This window comes from Andrena cerasifolii, chromosome 11, assembly GCF_050908995.1.
Source record: "Andrena cerasifolii isolate SP2316 chromosome 11, iyAndCera1_principal, whole genome shotgun sequence".
Taxonomy (NCBI): domain Eukaryota; kingdom Metazoa; phylum Arthropoda; class Insecta; order Hymenoptera; family Andrenidae; genus Andrena; species Andrena cerasifolii.
The window spans coordinates 9,259,890-9,283,228 of NC_135128.1; the positions used below are offsets into that span (position 1 = coordinate 9,259,890).

A 23,339-nucleotide genomic window follows, 5' to 3' on the forward strand; every position below is an offset into this window, starting at 1 on the left:
ACACTGCCGAGTGTCTCTTGGCGCGGCCCTGGCTAAGATAATGAGGATTGCAAGGAGAAACAGGGAAAGGGAAGAAAAAAAAGTGATCGGGGGAAGAGGGTCGACGAAGGAAACTCGACGGAAAACATATTGGGCCGTTAAGGGGTTCGCCGTTAAGGGGTAGTCCGCTTAATTGGCAGGGCCGTTTAACCCTGAATTACACCGGGCGGATCCTGGAGCCTGGAACGACCGTGATCCGATGCTGCCAGATTCCTGGTCAATGATTAATCGCGCTCGGCTTTGATGGCTATTGCTCTGTATCGTTGGTTCGTCGTCGATAATAATTGAGAGGATGATTTATGTTCGGGCACGCATTCAGGTGGTAAATCGAGTGAAGCTGATGAAGGATTGAAGTAAACCTGCTGCTTTTATTCAGATAACGATGATATAAATTACGCTGGAATTCTTCGAACTTCGCTGACCGCGAGTGTGTCGACTGGAAAAAGGGGGATTGATCTTGTATCACTGAGAGGGAATTACAAATGGTAACAGCATTTATTATTAATAATAATAATTAATAATAATAATGACAATAATATTAATAGCGAGTCTCTAATTACAATAATTACATAATGATAGTAATGGTACAACAATAAAAACTTTTTTGGTAGCGAGGAGAGAGGAAGAATACAATTTACTTCTTGGTGAGACTACCGTCGGGGAAGTGGATATTCCGTCACCCCCCTCTGGTTAGAACAAATCGGTTCTTAACGCGCGTGTTTCGCCTCTATTTATAATATTTATAGCCTCGTGTTTTTTTTTTATATTTATACTCGTATTTATATATGTATATATTTATACGCTTAGGCTAGGCGAGAATACGGTCCATGTGCTATTTACAAGTTTTTTGGTCACAGTTGCAACGTTCGGGGTTGAATGATGCCCTTTCTTGAACGATAGGTGCTGGAGATATGCAAAATACAGTACGACCTTCGTACTTTCTTCGCACGCTGTCAATTATCGACAATCAAACGAATTCCCACTGATACCTGCCCGTTCCTCGCGCAAAAGCAATCGAACAAATGTGACAATTAAAAAGTTACAGAGCGGCGATTAGAAAACAAGCCAACCTTGGGTGCGTTTCAAAATTAAGTACAATTTCCTGAATCGTATGATTCATTTTCTGCGAGCAGCTGGACTCGTTTGATCGTCGCAAGAGGCCTCGTGCAAAACGTCTACGTAATAAGAGAAGTACAGTGATCGATTATCAATATTTAACGAACGACTTAACACGGAGAGCCATCGACGTCTAACGCAAAGAATCTTCTCCGACCGTGGAGTTCCTGAAATCTGCCTAAAGACTTCACGGGAATCGCGGGAAACAACGTCGACCCACCGGGTACCGTGCCTCGCCCAAGAAAAAGGATCGTCGAAATTCTATTTCACCCTAAACTTCCTTGCTGGAATCGCGCGTGGAATGTACAGCTTTGGTAACGATTACGCATATCACTTACACTCATCCGTCCTCCGCGCATCTTCGACCGTTCTGGAGGACCGCGTTGGAATGTGCAGTTGCATCCCTGTCGGCGGACCCCACGCAGCTCGGTGCAACGTTCAGCTCGAGCAGAAACGTGAATCGTCGTTTCGAATTATTAAATAATAAATACAGACTCCGTTCGCGTCAATGTACAAGTCAGCGTGCACATCCTAATAAAAAGTCCCCTTTCACTTCGACAACGAGGCGATGAGATCGGCGCCGAAGGTTTCCTTGATTGCACCCTACCGAAACATCCCGGCTCCCCTCTCGGAGGGGAAGGTTCAGAGTTTCTTCGAGGATTGTTCGAAGCTCGTTCACTGCATCATCGGCGGATTTCCATTGGGCAGGGAAGTTTGCCCGGGGATCGAGCCGATGGCCGGTCGTTGGGACGTGTTTAGATCGGCGTGCTGGGTCTCTCGATGCCTTCTCAGATCGACCTTTCGCTGGAAAGCTCGGCCGCACAGCTCGCAGGCGAACGGCTTGAAGCCTGTGTGCTTCCTTGAGTGCGTGATCAGGTTACTGCTCTGGGAAAATGCTTTGCCGCATACCTGGCACTTGTGTGGCTTCTCTCCTGAAACAGAAACGGTAAAAAGTCCGTTAGATTTTCTATCTTACCAAAGGACAGTAATTTAGAAAAATATAACACAATATATACACGCAGCTTCTGAATTCTGACGTTGTAGAAACATTAATCCCTTAGCTTCCTATTTAATCTTATACAATCTGACAAAATAAGAGTAACCAGAGTAAAGGAATCAACACCACCCTACTAACTACCCTGAATAAATGCCTCCACGGGCCTCGAGCACCTATACTACTCGATCCAGTGATGCGAGTCAATGGAAATCTCTCCGAAAGGCAGCCGAAACATTCGCCCGCCTGGGGCTTGACATTCAAGCGGTCGCACAGTGGGGAAATTTTGAGATTTTATGGCCAAAACTACAGAAATGAAATTTTTTAATTTTACAAATTTAATACAATTGTCAATTGAAGAACTATATCCATTTTCGTAGACAAAACCTCAAAACTTATTTTTAATATATAAAATTCGTCATTTTTACGTTCTAATATATGAGAAACTAAATTATCCGAAAAATAACACTTACAAAAATTACGAACGATAAAGATTTTTTTATTATTTACATTTATACACTTTTTTCTTTGTTAGATTGCATTTATAGAATCAAAATTGTCCAACGTAAAATAGGAATAAAAATCATTGCAGGATATTATGGGATTGATAACTATTTTATGTATTGAAAAATGATTCTTATATGAAAAGGTTATTTCTAAAACACTACTTTAAAAGTTGTATAAATTATGTATTAAGAACCGAAACATAATTATTTTGAGGATAAAAAGATATCTCACGCACTACCAGGAATTGAATCCATGCCTTGAAATTATTTTCAGATCTTTGGATAACACAATATAAGTGTTTGAAGCAACTTTAAAATCTGGATTGTATTAAAACATTTAACAGTAAAATTGGTGGCATTTGATGCTCATATTAGTTCTTCAATTGACATTTGCATTTATTTTGTCGAAATCAAAAATTTATTTGTGTGGTTTTGGCCATAAAATCGCGAAATTTCCCCACTGTGGGTCGGGAGCGTTAATTCGGGAGCAGCAGGCCCCTTATCACACAGGCTGGCGATAGCAGCCTCGAATACATGCCTCGGCGAAGCCGGACGATACTTCTGGAGGAAGGTGGAGGTGTTCCATGCAGGTAGGGGGGTGGTATCACGGATGCGGGGCACGCCCGGTCAAGATTTCCTCCCAAGCGAGAATCTCAGCCTCCCCGGCGGCGAGGCAGAGAGGAGAGATCGCGGGGGACGGGGCTCGAGGGTGGAGGGTTGCAGCTGGATTGTCGGGCTGGTGGGGTGACGCGCACAGGGGTGGATAGAGCGGCAGGGCAGCCGTTCGTTTCTCTCGCGGTGGCCGCGGGTTCTGATTGGCGGCCGGGGGCGGCTCCAACCCCCGTGTTTCCATGACTACCGGCGGGATAACCCTGGCGGTTGACTGGGAAAGAACGAGAAAGATAGATCGGGCGGGGGTGGACGGAGAGAGAAAGAGGCTCCAATGGGGAGCGGGGGGAGGGGAGGGCGTCAGAGGGGGAGAGAAATGATTTCAGGGCGGAGAGGGAGAGACAGTCAATCGGATAGTTGCGGGGGGAAAAAAGGGGAGACAAAAAGGATCGGGCGAGAGGAAGAATTTCGCGAACGAGGGAGACGAGCGGACGCGATCGAGGAGAGCGACGGGGGAGGAGTGGCTGAGCAATGCGAACTATGCCGGCGGAGGGCAACGGAGGCCCGTTAATGGACTCCCCTATCCGCTCGTACGTCCGAGAGTTTTCCACGCAGACACGCGGAGTACGCGCACACACGCTCGAGATCTCTATCGTCAGGCGGTGGGTGGATCCATAAACAACTCGTTAGCCGAGCCTTCAATCTCGCCCCGCCGATACGAGCGGCCCGTCGATCGCCTTTGCGATTACACCCGATCGTTATCTTGATTTCTTTTCGAGCAAACTGCCCGCCGTTTTGATTTTTTTCCGTCTCTGCTGCCCTCGCATCTCTGATGTTACTCAGTTTTTCTTGAGGAGGGTGTTTATTCGGAGGGTGCTGAGTTCGGTTGTGATAGACGTCAGCGAAAATCGAAGGGTGAAAAAGTAATTGAGGAGCTTAATGAGGGAAGACGAAATGTAAATTACTTGCGAAGCTGTTTGTTTGTAGATCCAGTGTGACGTAAGAGGTTCAGCGAAATGTTAATGAAAATTGAAGGGTGAAAGAGTAAGCGAGGGTTCGCGAGGGACGAGGAATTCTACCGTGGTTGAGAAATTGTGAACCCACTCGTCGAGTCGAGGCGTCATCGAGTAATTTGAATTTCGGCCGGAGAACAACCGCAACGATTTCAGAACATTTCAAATCGAGATTCAAGGGAGGATTCAGGGTTAAGGGTGAGTCTTCAAGGGCGTGCTGGTGGAATTCGTCGGGGCCGGCGCTCGATGAAATTCCACGGAGTTCTCTGCGCTCCACGGATGAAACGGCAGAATGAATAGAATTTTCACGACGTTAAGCGAGAAGCTGGAAAACCGACGAGAAATGAGAGAACGGAGAACGAAGGTACCGGTGTAGAGGGTTGTTCGAAATTTACGCGGCCATAAAATCAAAAACTTTCCGTACCGAGGTTGCCTGGTCGATCCGAGCCCGTTCCCTGCAAAGAATCTGACCGAACATTTACGTCCCAGCAATAAAAGAAAAAAAAAAGAAACGAGAAAAGGAAGTTGAAAAAAATACCTATCAACCAGTGGGGAAAATAAGAAACGTCACAATTGGAATAAAATATTTCTCAACCAGAAAAAGGACGACCTCTACGGAACTATCGTACTTTATACTTAACGTCGCGGACTCCGGTTTCAAATATTCTTCTACGAGAAAATCCAACCCTTTAAATAATCCTCGGGGCGAATTTCAGTTCGCCGCGGAGGACATCGAAAGAATTCCCGTATCACGAGAGCACGAAGGGGGAAGAGCGGAGAAAGAACGAGAGCAAGGCAGAGGAGGGACGTCTTCTGGAATTTACGTGCTCATAAAAATCAAGAACCGTCGGAGCTCTCGCACCGAGGTTGCCCTTTCCGTCTTTATCTCCTGGAGGAACCCAGCCACCGTGGCTCCGTGTGCTTACTTCCGTCTGCGACGTGAATGCACACGAGTGCGCTCCACGTTCCCCCGGCGTGCCTGAATGCAACACAGGCGAACGTACACGGACACGCGGGACACTGCAAGAAGTCCACCCGAGGATACACGTCCACCGCCAAGGCGCTCGGCGTCGTTCATGCAACAGTACGTGGCGCCAGAGCGAGAGGAGATCTGGTCAAAGATTTAACCGGCCGCACAGTAGAGATTCCGTGCGCTCAATTTTTCAAAAGGGCGCCCGAGTGGCGAGCAGCGTCGCGCGGCTTGCAAGAAAGTCGAAGCTGAGAGCCCCTGAGGTTTAAGACGCCATTACACCCCCGGCGCTGTCGGCCGACGCCCCTAAAACTATATTAAACTCCCGGAAATCTTGCGAGGCTCCTCTCTCCTTCGCTAATTCCCTCCCTTCTACGCGCCCCTCCCCTCCCCTCGGCCTTATAGACAGTGCCCACTGGAAACATCATCCCCCGTGATCCTTCAACCCTCCGTCCGCCTCGTGGAACTCTCGAGAGCGGAAAACCAAGACGATAGTTTGATCGTTTCCGTCGTCGGGACGGTCGTTTCCCTCAGACGATTCGCTCTCGATGTATCTTCCGTGGAGGAGGAATTTCTCTTTGCTTCTTTTCATAGGCAGGGTGGATATCTTATGGAAAAATCATTGGTAAGTTGAGGAGTTGTTCGTTCTATGACTAATGTTAGAAGGGATGTAAAGAGTCTTAGGGTGGTTCAATGCGATGGTAAAGGAGGGTGGTTTTGTTACATGCAACGATGCAAGTGCAATATCCAGTTTAGGGAACTGTTGCGGTGGAAATGTAGTTGGTGAGATAGGGTATTTTCGTGCAACTGTTTTTTTATTTAGCTTTAAAAATTCATTGAATTTGAAGGAAGGGAAAGGGTGGCGAGGAGTGGCCAAGGAAAGAGAGACGAAGGTGAACCGGACTCTGGCTGAGGCATTGATTTCCTCTCGTCTTCATCGACCACGTTCCGACCCTCTGGGGGCGTCCCTACCCTCTAACTGAAATCCTCGCGGGAGGCCAGAGAAAGAGGAAATCGAAGGAAAGTACCATATCTCATATTTCATATCGGGGCGGGGGGCGGCATGGATTTTCCTGCGCGTCTGCAAAGCTTCGCGTAAGCGTTACCCAGCGACGTCAAGCGGATCTTTCCCACCGAGCTCTACTTCCGTCACGCGGAACAGAAAAAAAAAAACGAAATCCAGGCAGTCCCATTCAGAATCCCACCTCCATCTTTTCCTTCAATCGAAGAATGGGATTCCTCCCGCGAAACTCGGCATTATCCCAACAGATTCATCTCGGAAACTCGTGATCCGCTAAAAAATGATTTTACTATCAGCTGCGAAACTTTAATAGTGTTACGAAAAATTGAAATTTCTTATCATCGGGACGAAGGAAGTGAGATCAGCAACCCATTAGCATAACTACCCATCGTGCTTCGGATTTCTTAACACCCTGCAACTCGACAATCGGAAAATTCTACAACCATTCGCCGAGCAGGTTTCAGTCAACGACTGTTACCAGTCCCACGGGTCCACGAGATCCAACAACGCGGTTGTATTTACTATTTCACGGGGGTACCTATCGCTGGCGCCGTATGGAGTGGCCAGGTACTGGCTAGAATGCCAACACGGGGGATGCGTTGTCGACACAACTATATACAACCGGCTACGTGTGCTGCGTTTTACATGGCGCCACGTACAAGCACGGCTACACATCGTTTGCGCGACGATAGGGTTAGAATGGGTGGACAGGGATGCGTGGGTGGGTCAGGGGGCGCCAATGACAAGTGCACAGCCCAGGGAATTTGCGGCGGTCGGGCTGCAACTGGAAATTGTTTTGCACGGTACTGATATTTCCACCTGACGACGAAATACCCTGGTAAACACGGAAAAATCGGCGACGCCGGCTTTTCGGGGATGAAAAATATCGTTCGGGTGAGAGCAACCCTGTGGAAAGCATTTTATATCGTTCGATATAATTGTCCCGACAAATAAAGCTGTCGCGCAGCATATTTTCCATTTCCCTGCGCGTAGATTCCTCGATAAGGACCGCGAGAATGTCAGAGCTTGGTGTTTCATTGACACGCATTATCTTATCCAGTAACGCCGCCGCGCAAATGCATTTACGATTGCAAATACTTTGCCCCGGGAGTGTAAGAAGGGAGGAAGCCGAATGGAGCGATGGAAGGTAGAAACACGATACCCGAGCTAAGTCTGTTAGCTCCTTAGTGCTCTCGGTATACCGCAGGGATCCGCAATAATAATCCTCTCCTGGACGATCACGGCGGATGTATGGCTATTAAATTATTACGGCGTCGATCAACATTAGGAATCGTGACAAATCCGATCTGCGCCCGACCACGCGCCCGCGCGCGAACGTGCAGGCCGGCGAGTGACCCTCTCTCGGCGGCCTGCTTTTCGTGCTCGCGCACCTTAATTGACAATTGTGACTCAGGCGACTTTGTCTTATCCGCCTATTGAGATTGCCCCGATAGAAGCCATTAATGACGAGCCCCTTATCGATATGAATTATATAGACGGATGCTTGACTTGCTGCGGGAGAAATCGGATCGTCATCCGAAGCCAGATAAAATAGATACGATTCCTCTCGAACGGAAGTGCAAAAAGACGTCCCAAACGATGGAGATAGCGGAAATCATGACTTCTAATACCTTAAGCTGAACTTCAATTTAATAACGCTTGTATCTGTACTTTGTACCCCTGGTCGAGGTCTCGAGCGCAGTACAATGATTGCAGAAAGATTAACATCCCGCGATAACGTTGCTCGATCCACAATTAAACTTTAATCAAAGGTTTCGCAAGCTTGTCGGTCGCCTCTGTCGTCAGGCGTACCCGCCTGTCCCTTGTAAAGTTTCATAATTAAAGCGGGCAAAAAGATTTCACCGCGGGGCGGCGTCGTTCCTTTCCTTTTTGTCGCCCGTATGAACGCGCCGGCTGCAACGCTCGCTGCAGTTAATTTCAACCCCCCCAGGAGCCACGGGGGATGATAGTTGGAGCGGGTGGTTACGCGGATAGGTAGAGAAGCGAAAAAGGAGGATACAGAGAGAGAGAGGGATGAGCGGCGAGATATGGCGGGGGCCAGGTGGAAGGGGTTGACGTGCTTCTGGCATGTCGATATCCCTGGAAATTTAATCATGCCGCTTCACTATGAACACTATGCGCCACTCGCCGCTATATGGATATGACGCCTTGCCTCCGTGGAACGTTATACCGCAGCGAATTTGCATGTTTAATGCCGTATCGGTTGCTTATGCCTGGCGTGACATTAAATATAACGCTGCCTGGTCTAACGAACGAGGAGGATCTCTCTATTTCCATCTAGAAGGGGCTGATTCGATTTCCCATTCGCGTCTGGGAGGTCATCTTAGACTGGTACGTGGATCATCGAACTCTAGCTTCTGTACACAGCCACCTACTCAATCCTTGGGTGTCTCCGAGTCTTCCAAACGCTCCGCTTCGATCAGTAATTTTTATAATCCAGTCAAAGTGCTATTTTCCCTTAAAAGCATCGACGACCTCTCGGTAGTTGCGGTCCACGCGAATTCCCGACGAGCTCGCTCGGCAAAAATCCCGCGTGCACCGCAAACGCGACTCGTGCAGCACGCCAACTGTGGTACCACCGGTGGAAGGGACGCGTCACTAACGAGCCGTAAAGACGGAAACGGGACGAAAGGTGATGTGGGGGCCAGGCGGTCCTCCGAGCATGTCGCGAAGTTTAAACAGCTTAGAGAGGGATGTTGCGGCGCCCCCGATGCTCGGGGCGCCAAGTCAGCCGGAAACCTCTAATAGCCCCCGTCTCGTCTACATACAAAGGAGAGGGATGAACCGGGGGACAGACGGAGATAGAGTCCGCAGGCGTACGCGGTGAACGCGGCCACAAAGGTGGCTGTATAGGTTGCACGGTTGTATCTCGCCGGGTATACGATAACCGCACCCTCGAGGTGAGTTTGAGGGAGACGTTCGGCCAGGTATCCCTGCATTAGAGCCACCGCTAAATTCATAATACGCCAACGGTGCCCGGCCGTATCTCTTTCGTGTTTATAGAGCTGTCTCACCGGAGTCCCTTTGAACCGCAAACTGGAAAACATTCCGCATCCACCAGGGCTCTATTACTTATCTCCGTCCACAGTCGAGAATCGATTCCTGGATCTAATCTTGGGGCAGCTTTAACTGTGACTGATTTCTGGGACCTTTTAGAAGCCCCCGCGGATTTCGGACTTGCCAGATTTGAATTAAGCTAATCTTGAATCGAAGGATCTGGTAATCTTCCTAAGGTCAACGTGGCTGTGATTAATAATGTTCGGAGACTCTGAAAGCTTAAAATTCTCATTCCAATCGTCGACTATCTATTTCTCTCTTATTTGAGACACGTTGCGCTGAATGTAGAGACGGTTGGAACGAATTGGTTCCCAGGCTGATTGAAATAAAACCGTGGAACGTAGTACGAACGCCCCGGGTAATCGCGTACGAGCAAATCGATGACGATTTACGACGAGCGTGATTGAACCCCTAAAAAGGCGAGCCGGCTCTTTGCGAGCGGAGCGCGCAGCATCTCCGGAAACGTAAACATCGGGCGTGTGTGGAGGTTCGTCTGCGTGATGAAAGTATACAGAGACGGTGGCAACGCACACCCCCTCGATCTTCACCCCTCTGTCGACTTTACTCGCCACCGACGGTGGACAGGTTGTGTTTATTGTGAAAACACGGAGCGGCCACTGTTGTGCGTTCGATCGTGGCGACGGACATGTGTGTTTAAGGGCGCATGCACCCTGCAACTTGATTGTCCCGATGGCAGAAAGACGCGGCTTTTCATCGATAACATTTCGAGAACCTTTTTATCTTTAAAGATTTTTTCAATCTTTTGCACCGGAGTACCTTTATTCTCCATTGGCACAAAACCCTGAACACCGCACTGTTCGTGTATATATGAAAACGAATCCTACAGAGTTCTTCCAGCGCATCAGAGATCTCGTAGACGAACTGCCTTCCTCTAAATCATCGCGCACATTTGTCCCGATAGCTCCGCGCGAACTTCGAAGGGCAATATTTTCTCTGTTTCGGAGCGAGAATCATCGGAAACAGATAAGTTCAATGTTTTCTCATCGAGAAGTGGCGAACGTGTGCGGCCACTTGTCGGTCTGTCGCCGTTCATCCGGACCGTCGAAACCGACTCGTCAACCCCTTGCGCCCACCCCGAACGCCCGTGCACTTGACTCGTCGCTGGTGAGCCCCCCGCAGAACGCACCCCAAAAGGCGCACCTAGCAGCGAAGGTAACGCGAAGTAACGTTTCGACCCCTTCGACAGCTATTCCGGCTGCTGGCTCGCGCACGAACAATATTTGCAGAGCTCTTATTCCCGCACTTCCCAACCCCATAAGCGGCGCTTCGACCCTGCCCTCCCCTCCAGCCCCCGGTTGCTGAACCAAGCCCCCGTTTCTCTCGCCAACCCTCTAGTGTGCACCAGCAACCACCTACCTACCTACCTAATAATGATTTTACGTTACGCCATGCCGGTCCCCGGGGAATCCGACGGTGCCGCACCCTTATTGCACATGGCCCGTGCTCACGACCTAGGGAATATGGGAGGGCGGGGGGGTTCAGAAAGAGAGGACTGATTATCATTAGCAGCAGAGTCCCAGAACACCCTCGGTTTACTGCTCGACGCACAGTGGGGAAATTTCGCGATTTTATGGCCAAAACCACAAAAAAAAAAAATTCAGTTCGACAAAATGCAAATGTTAATTGAAGAACTAATATGAGTATCAAATGCCACCACTTTTACTGTTAAATGTTTTAATACAAAGCTCGTATAGACTCGCAAATGTTTATGTTCATGTGAGATTAGACCGATCGCAAAGAATTAATCCAGATTTTCAAGTTGCTTCAAACACTTATATTGTGTTATCCAAAGATCTGAAAATAATTTCAAGACGTGGATTCAATTCCTGGTGGTGCGTAAGATACCTTTTTGTCCTCAAAATAATTGTGTTTCGGGTTTTAATACGTAATTTATACAATTTTTAAAGTAGTGTTTTAGAAATAACCTTTTCATATAAGAATCAATTTTCAATACATAAAATAGTTATTAATCCCATAATATCCTGCAATGATTTTCATTCCTATTTTACGTTGGACAATTTTGATTCTATAAATGCAATCTAACAGAGAAAAAAGTGTATAAATGTAAATAATAAAAAAATCTTTATCGTTCGTAATTTTTGTAAGTGTTATTTTTCGGATAATTTAGTTTCTCATATATTAGAACGTAAAAGTGCCAAATTTTATGTACTAAAAATAAGTTTTGAGGTTTTGACCGCGAAAATGGATACAGTTCTTCAATTGACATTTGTATTAAACTTGTAAAATTCAGAAATTTCATTTCTGTAGTTTTGGCCATAAAATCGCAAAACTTCCCCACTGTGCGACGCACGTACGCACGCCAACTCGAGGTCGCGGCGGTAAGAGATATCGTTTCGTTTCGCTTTTTAAGGGGGTGCTGAGGGTGGAGGCGGGGTCGATGATCGAGGATTTTAATTGAACTGATTAACTGTCGAGTAGATCACCGGAAAGGGAGGCTCGGGATCGAGTGGGGAGATCCTTGGAGAGGGTGACCTTTCTGGAAGCTATTGCAACGATTAAGGTACAGCTGAGTGTAAGTGTTCTGATACTCTCCTGGATAGAGGGAAGAGAACGTCGAGGACCTCCCAGGGAAATCAAAGGGAAATGAAAAAAATTGAAGGAAGGGCAGAAACAGGCGAGGCATCCTCGTTTCATGAGAAAATTGCCAAGAGCGGACCGCGAACGGGATCCGTGCGCCAGCTCTTTCGGGGAAGCCTGAATTTTTTATTCCCCTGAATAATGAATTAAATGTTCCGTGGCGACCCTCGAGTAGGTGGTGCGTGAAGGTGGACAGAGGAGCGCAGACAACGGACAGTGGGTCCCATAGGTTGTTAGAAGCCTACGGAAGTGACCATCGCTTTGTATCCTCTTTCGCCGGGTCCTTCTTCGGTTGTTTCACCGACAGGAGGGTGAACGAGGGGGAGGCGAACGGCAGTCAGAGCGACGAACCGGAGGAGGGGCATGGGGAGGACAAGGTGATAATTTGATAAGACATTGGGAGGGTTGCCATGGAGACGATACAAAACCCAGACCCCTGACTGGAACACTCCAGCAGCCTCCTTCGCCTGTTCCTCTCGCTTCCTTCCTCCCTCGAGGTACCCAACTCCTTCAAGGACCGTCGCTCCATCAGCCCTGAGACACCTAAGTGTCAAGTGTCCCAACACCATCGCCTGCTCACCTACCAGTACCTAAGGGATGCTTCCTCGCGCAGGATGGTCTTCAACTTCGTACAGGGATACGAGCTGTCGAAGGCAAACACGGAACGGGGGAAGATGTTTGCCCTGGCGCAGCCTAGAGTGAACTTTTCGGCTTTGTGTTAATATTTATCGCCTTCGATTGCTTCGAATCGCAACAGAGTGTTATGGGCATTCTCTACGTGGTGCGGTGCAAGATATGTTTGCGATGTAAATGGAAAGCTAGATGCAAATTATTTACTTTGAGGGGGAGAGACATCGATATATTTCTTGCGAACATTCTGCGAATGATCGATGGAGAACAATTTCATTCGTGATCTTCTGCTCGCTTCGATGCAAATGGAAATCTAATTTTCTAAACTATCGACGCTTCCCACGAATATCCTCAGAATATCCTAGAGGGAGCAGAAGGACCGGTCCACATTTCCCACGTACAATTTTCGTCATAGAAAAATTCCATTCGAAGATTGGGGGTATACTGTGTCACTCCACATCGTGAGAGCGAAGAACGAGAGATTCGCTGGATGGAGGAAGACAGAGCGCTGGCCACCCCGAAAGACATTACGATTATTACCGAGTGAAGCTCGCAATGAGGGGCTCGGCACCCCTAAAATGCACTGGCCACATGTGCCACGATCCGGTTGGATCCTCTTGCTCACGGGCAAGACTCCGTCCAGACGGTTAACTGCATTATTTATCGTACGAAGTTGCTCTGCTAATTGATCCACGGCATCCCTACTGCGATCGTTGCGAACGAGGATCTTGTAATTTTACGACTGTTCGCCATTAAAGCCCTCAGAAATTCTCAGCTTCTGACTACTCTGAACAGTAAACTTTTCACTTGTCTGGCGTACAGAAACAATTATAAAATGTCACTCACCGGTGTGGATGTAGGTGTGCTTCTTCATATCGCTCTTTTGGTGGAATCTCTTCCCGCAAAATTGGCAGGGGTACGGTCTCGTGTCCGAGTGGATTAGAAGATGAGTGCTCAGAGTGCTAGAGCGCTTGAACGCTTTACCACACTGCTTGCACTCGAACACCTTCTCCGCGGAATGCACAGCCCTGTGCTGCGTGAGGCTGATTTCGTGGCCGAAGGTTTTGTTGCACAGCTCGCAGGCAAAGGGTCTCTTGCCGTTATGCGACCTCCTTGCGTGCACCTGTGAACATCATACTCTCCCTAAAATACCTCAAAAATTCCCTTCACTGAAACTACGTTCATAAACAAGCACCAGGCTAATTCCTCAATTACCCATTACATATTATTTAACGCTGAAGATCGCCTCCCAATAATAAATTCCTGCTTGTTTTCCTTAATCAACCACGTTTCGATAATTCGCCAAACACTTCCCATTCGATGAAACCTACCTCGAGGCCGTGAGGCGTGCTGAACATCTTGTCGCACTTGACGCAGCTGTACACGTCGCCGAGTGGATGAGGATGATGAAGCCCGTGCGCGGTGTGGGTCGAGTGGAGGCCAGGGTGGCCCGGATGGACGCCTCGCAGCAGCGGGTGCAAGTGTGGAGGTAGCAGATGATGAGGCAGCAGCTGAGGATGCAGGTACGATAGAGGATGATGGGGATGGGGCGGCAGCAGTCCACCCTGGAGATGAAGAGGCGGATAGAGGATGGAGGATCCTGGAGGTGGATGGCCACCGATCGACGCGGTGTCCCGATGCGGGGAGGCGTTCTGCAGGTGAGCAGACGGCGGATCTGGCCTCAGGAGTGCAGAAACACTGAAAGTGTCGCCAGACTTCTTGGGCGGGTTCGAAGCAGGCGACGTTGCGACGCTCGTCGGCGATGGTGTCGTCGACGATCGGGGTGGACTTGACGCGGCATCGCGGTCGTCCTCGTCGCCGACCTCCTCGACGTCCACGTCAACTTCCTCTTCTTCGACGTCCACGTCCACCTCACCGTCCCGTCGATCTGACGGCGGGGAGTCTGGACAGGGAGAGTGCGACGGCGAGGGACTCCTGGTTGCTGGGGAACCCACCAAGCGTCCCACTCCGAAGGACAGTCGCTCTGAAATGGAAACGTTGCTGGTCTTGCACGGGCCCTTCCGATGATGATTTAAAAGGTACTGATCGGCGATAATCTCTTGAGGAATTACACTTATGAAGTCGGGATCTCGGGGACGATGGGAATATTCATGTGTGCGATCGAGGTGTAAAAAGATAAGTGAGTGCAGCTGAACCATGTTTGACGTACCAATCAGGGTACGAAGTTGACAAGTGACATGGAAAATGAGAGGTCACGTATAAAATATGAGGCACTGACTAGGGAAGATCCCAAACCCGAAAATTCAAAAAATTCTGAAAATTTGTGAATATGTAGGGGATTTACTCCTGATTACAGCGCACTTTTTGTTTGCTGCCCTAATTCACTCGAAGGGGATGAAATTAACCTCTGAAAATTCGGTTATTTTCCGATTTTGTGTTATAACTCGCAAACTGTAAGAGATAGAAGAAAAGAGACAAAAGTTACTTCTTTTAATTAGATCTATCATTTGGTAAAAAAAATATTTTACAGTTCACGAGTTATAACAGAAAATCGGAAAATAGCCGGATTTTCGGTGGTCAATTACACCCCCTTAGAGTGAATTTGGGCAGCAAACAAAAATTGCGTTGTAATCAGGAGGAAATTCCCAACATATTCACAGAGTTTCAGAATTTTTTGAATTTCCAGGTTCGGGATGTTCCCTTGTGAGAACGAAAACGGATTAATCCACATTTTTTGCGAAATTGAGTTAGTCGTAATAATGTATTCCACTAGGCTGTACTAATCATACAGAATAGGAAAGATTATGCTTGTTTTTTTTCAATGTGGGTTAGTCCATTTTTGCTCTCAACGCCTCGTATAAGATGGTCCAGCGAGGCTGCAGGAGAATCTGAAGAGACGTGGAAGGTAAAATTCGGTTTCCTCCGACGGAGGAGCTAGATTGAATGAGATTTGAGTCACGTACCACCGTGTCCTTCTTTCCTGACTGATCTGGAGGAAGGGGTAGGTACGGGGTTAACGAGGGGAAAGATCGAAGCTCGCCGATCCACGAGAGGGACGTTCTTCCGCGACGGTTCCTCTAATTTGTCATCTGGCGATGCCTGATCGAATCTGACTCGTAAATTCATCGGGAATCGCCGCGATTACGACGCCTCGACTCGAAATGTAATCACCGAGGAAGAAACAGCATCGATCGCAGCAGGAGATGGGATTAACTTTGCAAATACACGGCTACTCGAGACCGCCACTTCAAAACCGGCCGCAGATAAAGTCGCGAAAGAATTTAAATCAGAACAATAGTCGATGATCGATCATCGCCTCGATAAAACGTGAGAGGTGTCTGGAGTTTTATTGACAAATGAGACGATTGGTAATCGAGTAGCCGTTTCGAGGTTTAACGTCGAAGAATCATGCGTGGCATTTCTAATAATCGCGAGCGATCTCGGCGGCCGTGATTTACGACATCAGACGGCACGGAAAATCGGCGTCGGTACTGTGGGACGGGAGAACCAAGGGGCCAGGAACGAGGCCGTCCGCGTTCCCTGCACCCTTCGAGGGGTGGAAATATCAATCGCACGATCGCGGGATGCACGGTGTACACCCAGTATATTATATTTATAATCCGTGCGCGTGACACGCGGTCACGTGCCCGGCTATATAATGCACCGATGTCGGTTAATCGCATTTAAAGCTCCCGACGATCCCCGGCGGAAGGGCCGATTATTATCGTGTCTCCTGGTGGCTTTGCAATCGAATCAAAATACGCCAGGAGTCTCGCCGGAGTGCCCTAATGTAATGAGAAACGCCCGCGAGGCTGCCGAGGAAAAAAGCAAGTGCACGATCGTAGGAGAGGAGTTACGGTAACGGGGCAGGGGTGGGATCCTTAATTGCATGCTAATACTTGGACGGGTAAATCTAGAGCGCAGAATGAAAGAAGGGGTGCGCAGGATATAACGTCGACCACGCTTATCGAGATCCTAATATCTGCTAGCCACCCTACACGATCCACCCGGTGCAATTAAATCAGCCACTGCATTCGGTGGAATAAACCTCGACCACGATTGCAAGGTACAAAAGCGGAGACTCTTTCTGTAATCTGGAAATGTACGACAGGGCACAAGAACGGGATGCGTCGGTGGGAAGAAACGAAGCGGGGAAGCGACAGAGGCGAGAAAAAGAGCGCGAAAGAGTGGTGATGAAATCGAGAAAGCGAAAGGTAACGCAAGTGGTGGCGAAAACGGCAGAAAAAGGTAGAGGAAGTCCGGACAGATGTGACTCGAAACGGGATAGGAAGAACTGCTTACGCAAATGCCACGTCTGGCCCCGCTGGAATGCGGTAAAAACCGTCGGTTGCGAAGCGGCGAGAAAAACCGTCGCCACCGTGCCCGACCGTCCGGCAGATGGGTTACTCTGGTCCGGGTTTGGCAGAGCTTGCATGCGCTTGCACGCGTGTGTTCGCGCGAACGTGTACATCTGGAGCCTCGTGGAAGATTCGCTTCACGTTTCCAGAAGAACGCCTCTATTTCGTACCGGGAGACGCGAGGAAACGTTCGACGAAAAAAGGGAACTCCGGAGGCTCGTCCCCCGAAGTTCATTATTATTTTATCAGGGCGGTGGAATTTTTATAAAGCACGACTCGCCGGTGGATGGAACAATGAGGATGCTGCTGGAATATTAACTTCGCCCCTTTTCTAAGGGACAAATAGGAAGTACTGAATAATCCTGGTGGCTTTGGGGAAGTCTAAACTTTCTGCCGATGCGAATGTGAACGGAGGAAACGTGTTCAGCCCACCTGACACGGTAGTTCAAGTAAAATTGTGAAAAGGCCGATTGGAACTCTGCCAAATTTAGGTGACAGATGAAGCTTAAATTGTGAGCGAAGCAGAGGTGGTTTAATCGGAGATTTGCTTCGAAACGCGGCAGCTGGGAAGCTCGATTTGCCTGGAAGTTGCAAGGCAATTTACAGAGGCGCAACAGTGGGTCCGCAAGTAGCATCGAGGAGGAGGCTCGTGACAAGGGATGACAATGACGGCGATGCCGAAGATGCTTGTGGACGTGGATTAATAAAGGAAGGCCAAGCCGGGGGAACAATTAGATCGAGTTAACGGGCAACTTTAATCTTCTGTCGTCCGTCAGTCGTTTACTGCGTAGCGATCTGCCGCTATTAAAGCCGTTACACGTTTCAAAACCCCTTCCGTCCTGCCCTGCGCGAGTAAAAGAAATACCGTGAATACGGCTTCTAAGACGGCACCAACGGGCCCCAAGTGACGGGGAGATGTGGGTTTTCAAAAACGGATTTCTCATCCGCGCGTCACTACCTATTTAGAGCTAATCCGGGCCGTTCAGATCAGAAGATTTGATATCGTAGGGAAAGCGATGAAGGGACGTGCTAGGGGATCTAGCGTCAACCAGAATTTCTAACGTTGAAGAAAGTTATAATAATGATTAACAGATTGTCGAGGAAGATATGGTACCGAAGCTGCTGGACCACCATGTTAACGGTGCATCATTTTGTGATCCATGTCACGATTTTCAACACGTCTTCCTCCCCTATGCAATCGATCAGGACTGTCCTATCGGATTCGAAAGAATTCCTAATTGAATGCTAATTGTTAATAAACGTGCGGTCCTGCGATCCACAGCTTCTCTGAGCACACAGAATTTTATCAAAACGGCTACCTTGATGATCAGTTTGTTTCAGCAGGTGGTCTTCTCGAAATTTGCACGAAAGGGTAGGAAGGTACAAGACCTAAGGAAACAACTAAGGTCCAAGTGACTTTGGACGGACCTGGGGATTGTATAGGTGAACGTAGAGGCAAATGAATGGCCACGTGCACCAAGAAGGAGTCGGAAGAGGACAGTATATGCGCGAGCGTTTAACATGACAAGATGTTACTAATTCAGGGTAGGTAGAACTGAGAGGCCGACCGTCGTACAAGCACAAAGGGGCCGACGGTCCGAATCCCTGTGCTGCGCCTCTAATCTGCTCCAATTGGGACGGCAGGAGTTAGAAGGGCCGATGTCCCTCCACGGTATGACGCGTGCTACCATTTATCCCAATCATCGGACGACCGGTCGTTCTTAACGATCGACAAATAAAAACTACTCGTCATCCGGGCTGAGGAGGAAGCCAAACGGGGCAATAGACCATCTACACTCTACACCTTCTTGAGGACGAGTCGGGCTGGACTTTGACGGATTAAAACATCATTAGACGGTAGAATTTTTAATCTCCTGGGGCAAGCGTCTTGCATTGCATAAGATATGTGCGTAGGAGAACGGTGGAAGTTAACTTTCGTTAATTTCCACGAATTTTCATGGTCCCGTGAAGATGAAGGAGAAAATGACTAGGATCTTAATGCTGAGGAATTGGTGTGGGACGTCTCGAAGGAGTTGGGTACTGATTCGCTGATCCTCAGGAGATCCGAACCTTCTATTCTTGATTTTATAGGATGTTAGTATGATTTAGCTACCCCGAGATTAATTTCTCCTGATTCGATGAATTCCTGCACCTACCTGAGTGACTTTTGGGCAAAGGCGGCAAGTTCGTGATCTCGGTAGCGTTTCCAAAAGGGGCCCACAGTCTGGGGAACATCAAACGGACGTTGCATCCACCTGAAAGCAGAGAATCGTGAAGTAATCCGCAACCCCCATCGGAGACACTCGGATGGAGCGTTACGTGAAATCCCGGTCGGGAATATGAAGGAGCGGCTGGAGGAAGGATCGAACATATTTCCGAATCGTTCATGCATCATTGTGCGCGTCGCGGGAGCGGCCGCTAACGGAGAACCGACGCGACGTCTCCAGCCCTGACAAATTTGGTATTCCCGTTCCGTGCGGGAGATCAACCCCTCGACAAGAGCGTCTTTATTAGAAAGAAGGGAGGCCCTTCTCTATTTATCAACCTTGCCACGGCCATTACTCGCTCTCTTTTCTCCGTGGCTGCATTCCTATCCAGGAGCATCCGCCATTCGTTTCCTCCAGCCTCTTTGATCGGCGTCGCGCTTGGAATTCGAGCTTTCCGCCAGTCCCGTGGAATCTTCGAATCAAAGTGCGCGTCGACCTGAATTTCCGCGATACGAGGCCGAGCCTCCTATCGTTCAGAAGCGACGAATATAATCCCGCGGGAACCTCGATGGTACATAATTCCAGCCATCGGCGACCTTATCGCGAATCGGATTCTGTTATTGCGGCTTCTCGGAATCGGCTCGAGCTCTCGCGCGGGACGATTGAAATCGATCGGTCGGCGAGACGTATCAAGGAGTTTCGGTAAAAAAAGGAGGAGGGAATGAAAAGAAAGAAGGAATGAAATCCGTAATCCGGGCAATATAGGACCGGCCGGGATAATCTGAGATAGCGGACGGAGATTAGCGCGCCGCGCCGCAAAGGCTATCTCATTCTCGCAGGATTATCAGAAATAAATCATATTTTCCTATAAAGCGTAGCACACCACGCGGCTGAGATAAGATGACCGCGCGGTTAGGTACAACCAACATCGATACGCCGTGTGTACATACTGCAGGTAATGCGTGTTCGTTGCCCGTGAGCATCGGCGATATCTGGCGTTTGTTCGTGCGACGCTTATCCTGCGCGTCTCTCTTTCGCGCTATCGTTTGCTCGTAAATCTATAAACGGTAAATCCTACAACGTGATTTCCCGGGGAAAATCGTGGGGGACGATTTTGCGGGGCCCACCTGCGCGGCGAGTGAGAATGCACCGTGGATCTTCGATGGCTAATATGCAACAAAGGGATCAGCTAGTTTGCTGAAGAAGTAATGTGTCATCGAAGGAGTTGAGTTTGAGGTTCATTGTAGGTGCATCGAAGAGTTGAAGAGTTTGATAATTTATTCCAGTATTTCATCCCTTTCGATGATCCCGAAAGAAAATTCGTTATACCCTTGTGCTTCGTGAGTGATACCGATGCGGTGGATTTAGGAAAGCAATTAAGTGATAGATGGTTTCCAGACTGAATCGTAAATCAAAAGCATAATTCTTTTGACAAGAATAATGCACACTTATCTTGCACATTTATTGCATCAGTTGACCAAGCACCTCGTAAACGATTAAGGGACTAAGCGAACGATCGTGAATGTATGAAAGATTCTTTAAATAGTTCTCTACCCAGCTACGAAATTTCGTTGAAATCTATGTGTGGAACTTGGTGCGGTTTCCCTGTAAGTGTTATCAAGCGTCTAGACCTTCGTCACCGCGGATTAACCCTTCGAAGCCACGCCTCAAAACAAGATACTAAGTACACCACCCCCAGCGACTAAGGAACCCTCTCCTGCCCATCACCTGGCAATTATCGCCTAAACCGTTTAGGCCGATTCTGACACAGTCGATGGGTTGATATTATTGCGTTAGCTATTAGCTCGATTAGCAGTATTAGTATAGGCAGCCATCTAATGCCATCCCCTCTCACCTGTTGAACGACCGTTGTTGTGCGCCCTTTACGCACCTGCACGCACCCACGCACACTTACGCGAGCGTGCAGACACGTCACGCTGGCCGGGAACGTGCGTGTGCATCCATGCACTCTTGCCTCTCAGGACCAATGGAGGCCGGTGTTCGCGGCGGATTGGTGCAGAGAGGAGACGGACGCGTGTGCGTGCACGTTGCACGCGCGAGGGCAGGTGTCAGCGCGAATTCAAGGGCGTAAACGGCGCGGTGCAGGGATAATAAGCAGGTAATAGATAGCATGATGACAGGCGACAACGGGATGAATGTCAGGGGTGAATCCGCGCATAGAGGGATGCAGAAACGATCGGAGGTTCGCGATGGAAATGTAATTGTCTTCACTGCGCGTGTTGCGTTCGATTCATCCTGTCTGCTGCTTAGGGATTTTTGTTAGTGAATTCTGCAACAATGGTGCGCTGTATGTTGCAATTCGCGCGGACGACAGGAAAGTGGGCGACTATCAGGAATAACGTGCCTCTGCTCAACAGAGACTGTCAAGTAAGATTCGAGTTTGACAGGTGAGCTTCGAATGAGGATGCAGCTGTGATTTGAAGCTACTGTATAGTAAGAGATTCTAATTGGATTCTAAACACGTGTAGTGCTGAATCGTGGCTGTACTGTCACGTGAAATGCAGGTGTCCAGTTCTGACGTTTGACTGAACAATGAACAGCAATTCCCACGTACATTGTAAAGAGTCTCACCTTCAGCCTCTAGAGGAACCTGGGGATTCTCCTGATGATTTTCGTTGTTATTCGTCTCTGGCGACAAGGCTTGCTGGTGCACCAGCGACGATGCAGACTGTTTCGGCTTGACAACCCGAAAAGCGGACGCCTCGGCGACACCCCTTCGCGAGAAGTCCAGAGGACCCACCCCTACAGGCGAGTGTTGCTGCTGCACTTCCATCATCCTGCTGCGACAGTTCGTTCACTTCCCTTTAAAACAATCCTCTCCTCACTGTGCACGACATCCGCCCTTCCCCGAGAAGCGTGTCACACCACCGGAGTGTCAGTAAACCATTCACCCTTTTTACAGCAACGAACTATACACGCTGGCCTTCGATCTACTCGAATCCCTCTCACTGGCACTATTCTTCTTCAGGATTCTCTGGCAGAGATCTTCATCCCTTTCCATGAAACTCGCAATACCGCTTGCTCTGTCTAGCCACCCCTCTCCTCGAATGAGCACCCCGATGGTCGACAACGCGTTCAAACGGCCCAAGGTCTCTCGTCACAGGTAGCAATTCCCTCGATGCTGTCACGGTCTGCGTAGGTCGGAGTCGAGGCCTCGCAAGGTGTTCGTCGGACAGCGATACACGTATCAAGTAGAACAAGCTGCCAGCTGTCGTGGACACTGATTTCCGTGCGGCCCATCGGCCGGACAGGTCAGGAACGGCGAGCACCGTCACCCGGGGATGTGAGAGACGTTATAGCGGGTGCCTCGACGCCGACTGCTGTTAACGGGTCTGATAGTGGAGGAACTCCCATGCGATGACGGCCGAAAGTCGCGAGTTAGACCGAGGGAAAGGGAGGGGGCACCCGCACACGAGTCTGATCGTTCGTACAGAGACGTAATAGAGAGCAGAAGAGAGGAAGAGAGCGCGATGGAGGGAGAGAGAGAGAGAGAGAGAGAGAGAGTAAGGCTACGGGCTGGAACACCCACACAGATGTTGGATGCATGCCGGGATTTTCGATGGAGACTCCGCCCCCGAGGCACGCCTTCTATGTCCCTACTCCACCCCCACGAAACCACTCACCATGCCCCTGCAGCCACACACTGACGCGCGCTTTGGATGCCACTAGGCACACACTGAACCATCGACTAACCGTGGCCCGACGCAAACGCGCGCTACCAAGCCACCGACACGCAACGGCCGCTGGCTCGTGTGGGTGCCTGAACGTAGCCGGCAGACGTGTTTATTCGTTTTCCAGGTGGCCCGGTGTGAGTGGCACGGGCCTGTGTAGGGGCTAGCGTGTAACTGCACAGCCACCCCGGCGAATGGACACGAGACACGGTGCGCAACGCTCTCTCACCTCCCGGTTGCAGCATTATGTGGAACCACTCGGCCACCCTGATTCTACTCTTGACTCCACTGATTGATATTTCTGCGCGCCGCTCCTACGCCCCCGGAAGCGGATGTAGATGGCCGAAGCTGCGCGCTTCTAGCCCGCCCCGTGCATCTACGCGGGCCCTTGCGGTAGGGTTAAGCGGTGGAAGGAAGAAAGCTGAGGAGGCGATGGGAAAGCTATCACTCGTGTAATGAAAAGGAGATACGGTGGACGGAAGAGAAGTGGAGGTAAGATGACACTGGGGCGTCGAAAGTCTGGAGA

General features: G+C 49.3%; 1 protein-coding gene across 2 annotated transcripts; it reads right to left on the reverse strand.

Annotated features, from left to right (window-relative positions):
• Nucleotides 1-425: 425 nt before the first annotated feature.
• On the reverse strand, nt 426-23,118 carry LOC143374825 (uncharacterized). Of its 2 annotated transcripts, none has more exons than XM_076823337.1 (5): nt 20,072-20,265; nt 19,071-19,169; nt 13,927-14,579; nt 13,442-13,718; nt 426-2,087 (listed from the first exon to the last, which is right to left on the reverse strand). In XM_076823337.1, exons 2-5 carry the CDS (start codon nt 19,147-19,149, stop codon nt 1,831-1,833), a joined length of 1,266 nt encoding a protein of 421 aa, XP_076679452.1. In that variant the 5' UTR covers nt 19,150-19,169; nt 20,072-20,265; the 3' UTR covers nt 426-1,830. The 2 variants fall into 2 exon arrangements, with proteins under 2 accessions (XP_076679452.1, XP_076679451.1); XM_076823336.1 differs by lacking the exon at nt 20,072-20,265 and adding an exon at nt 21,714-23,118 and having other exon boundaries at nt 428-2,087.
• Nucleotides 23,119-23,339: the final 221 nt, after the last annotated feature.

Bases quoted from the DNA above. Each gene is read 5' to 3' on its own strand.
- LOC143374825 (XM_076823336.1), bottom strand. From the start codon at position 21,918: ATGATGGAAGTGCAGCAGCAACACTCGCCTGTAGGGGTGGGTCCTCTG. The intron at 14,580-19,070 runs GTAGGTGCAGGA...TTTCCATTTCAG, and splicing joins TTTGCCCAAAAGTCACTCAG to AGCGACTGTCCTTCGGAGTG. The intron at 2,088-13,441 runs GTGAGTGACATT...TTTCTGTTTCAG, and splicing joins GCACACCTACATCCACACCG to GAGAGAAGCCACACAAGTGC.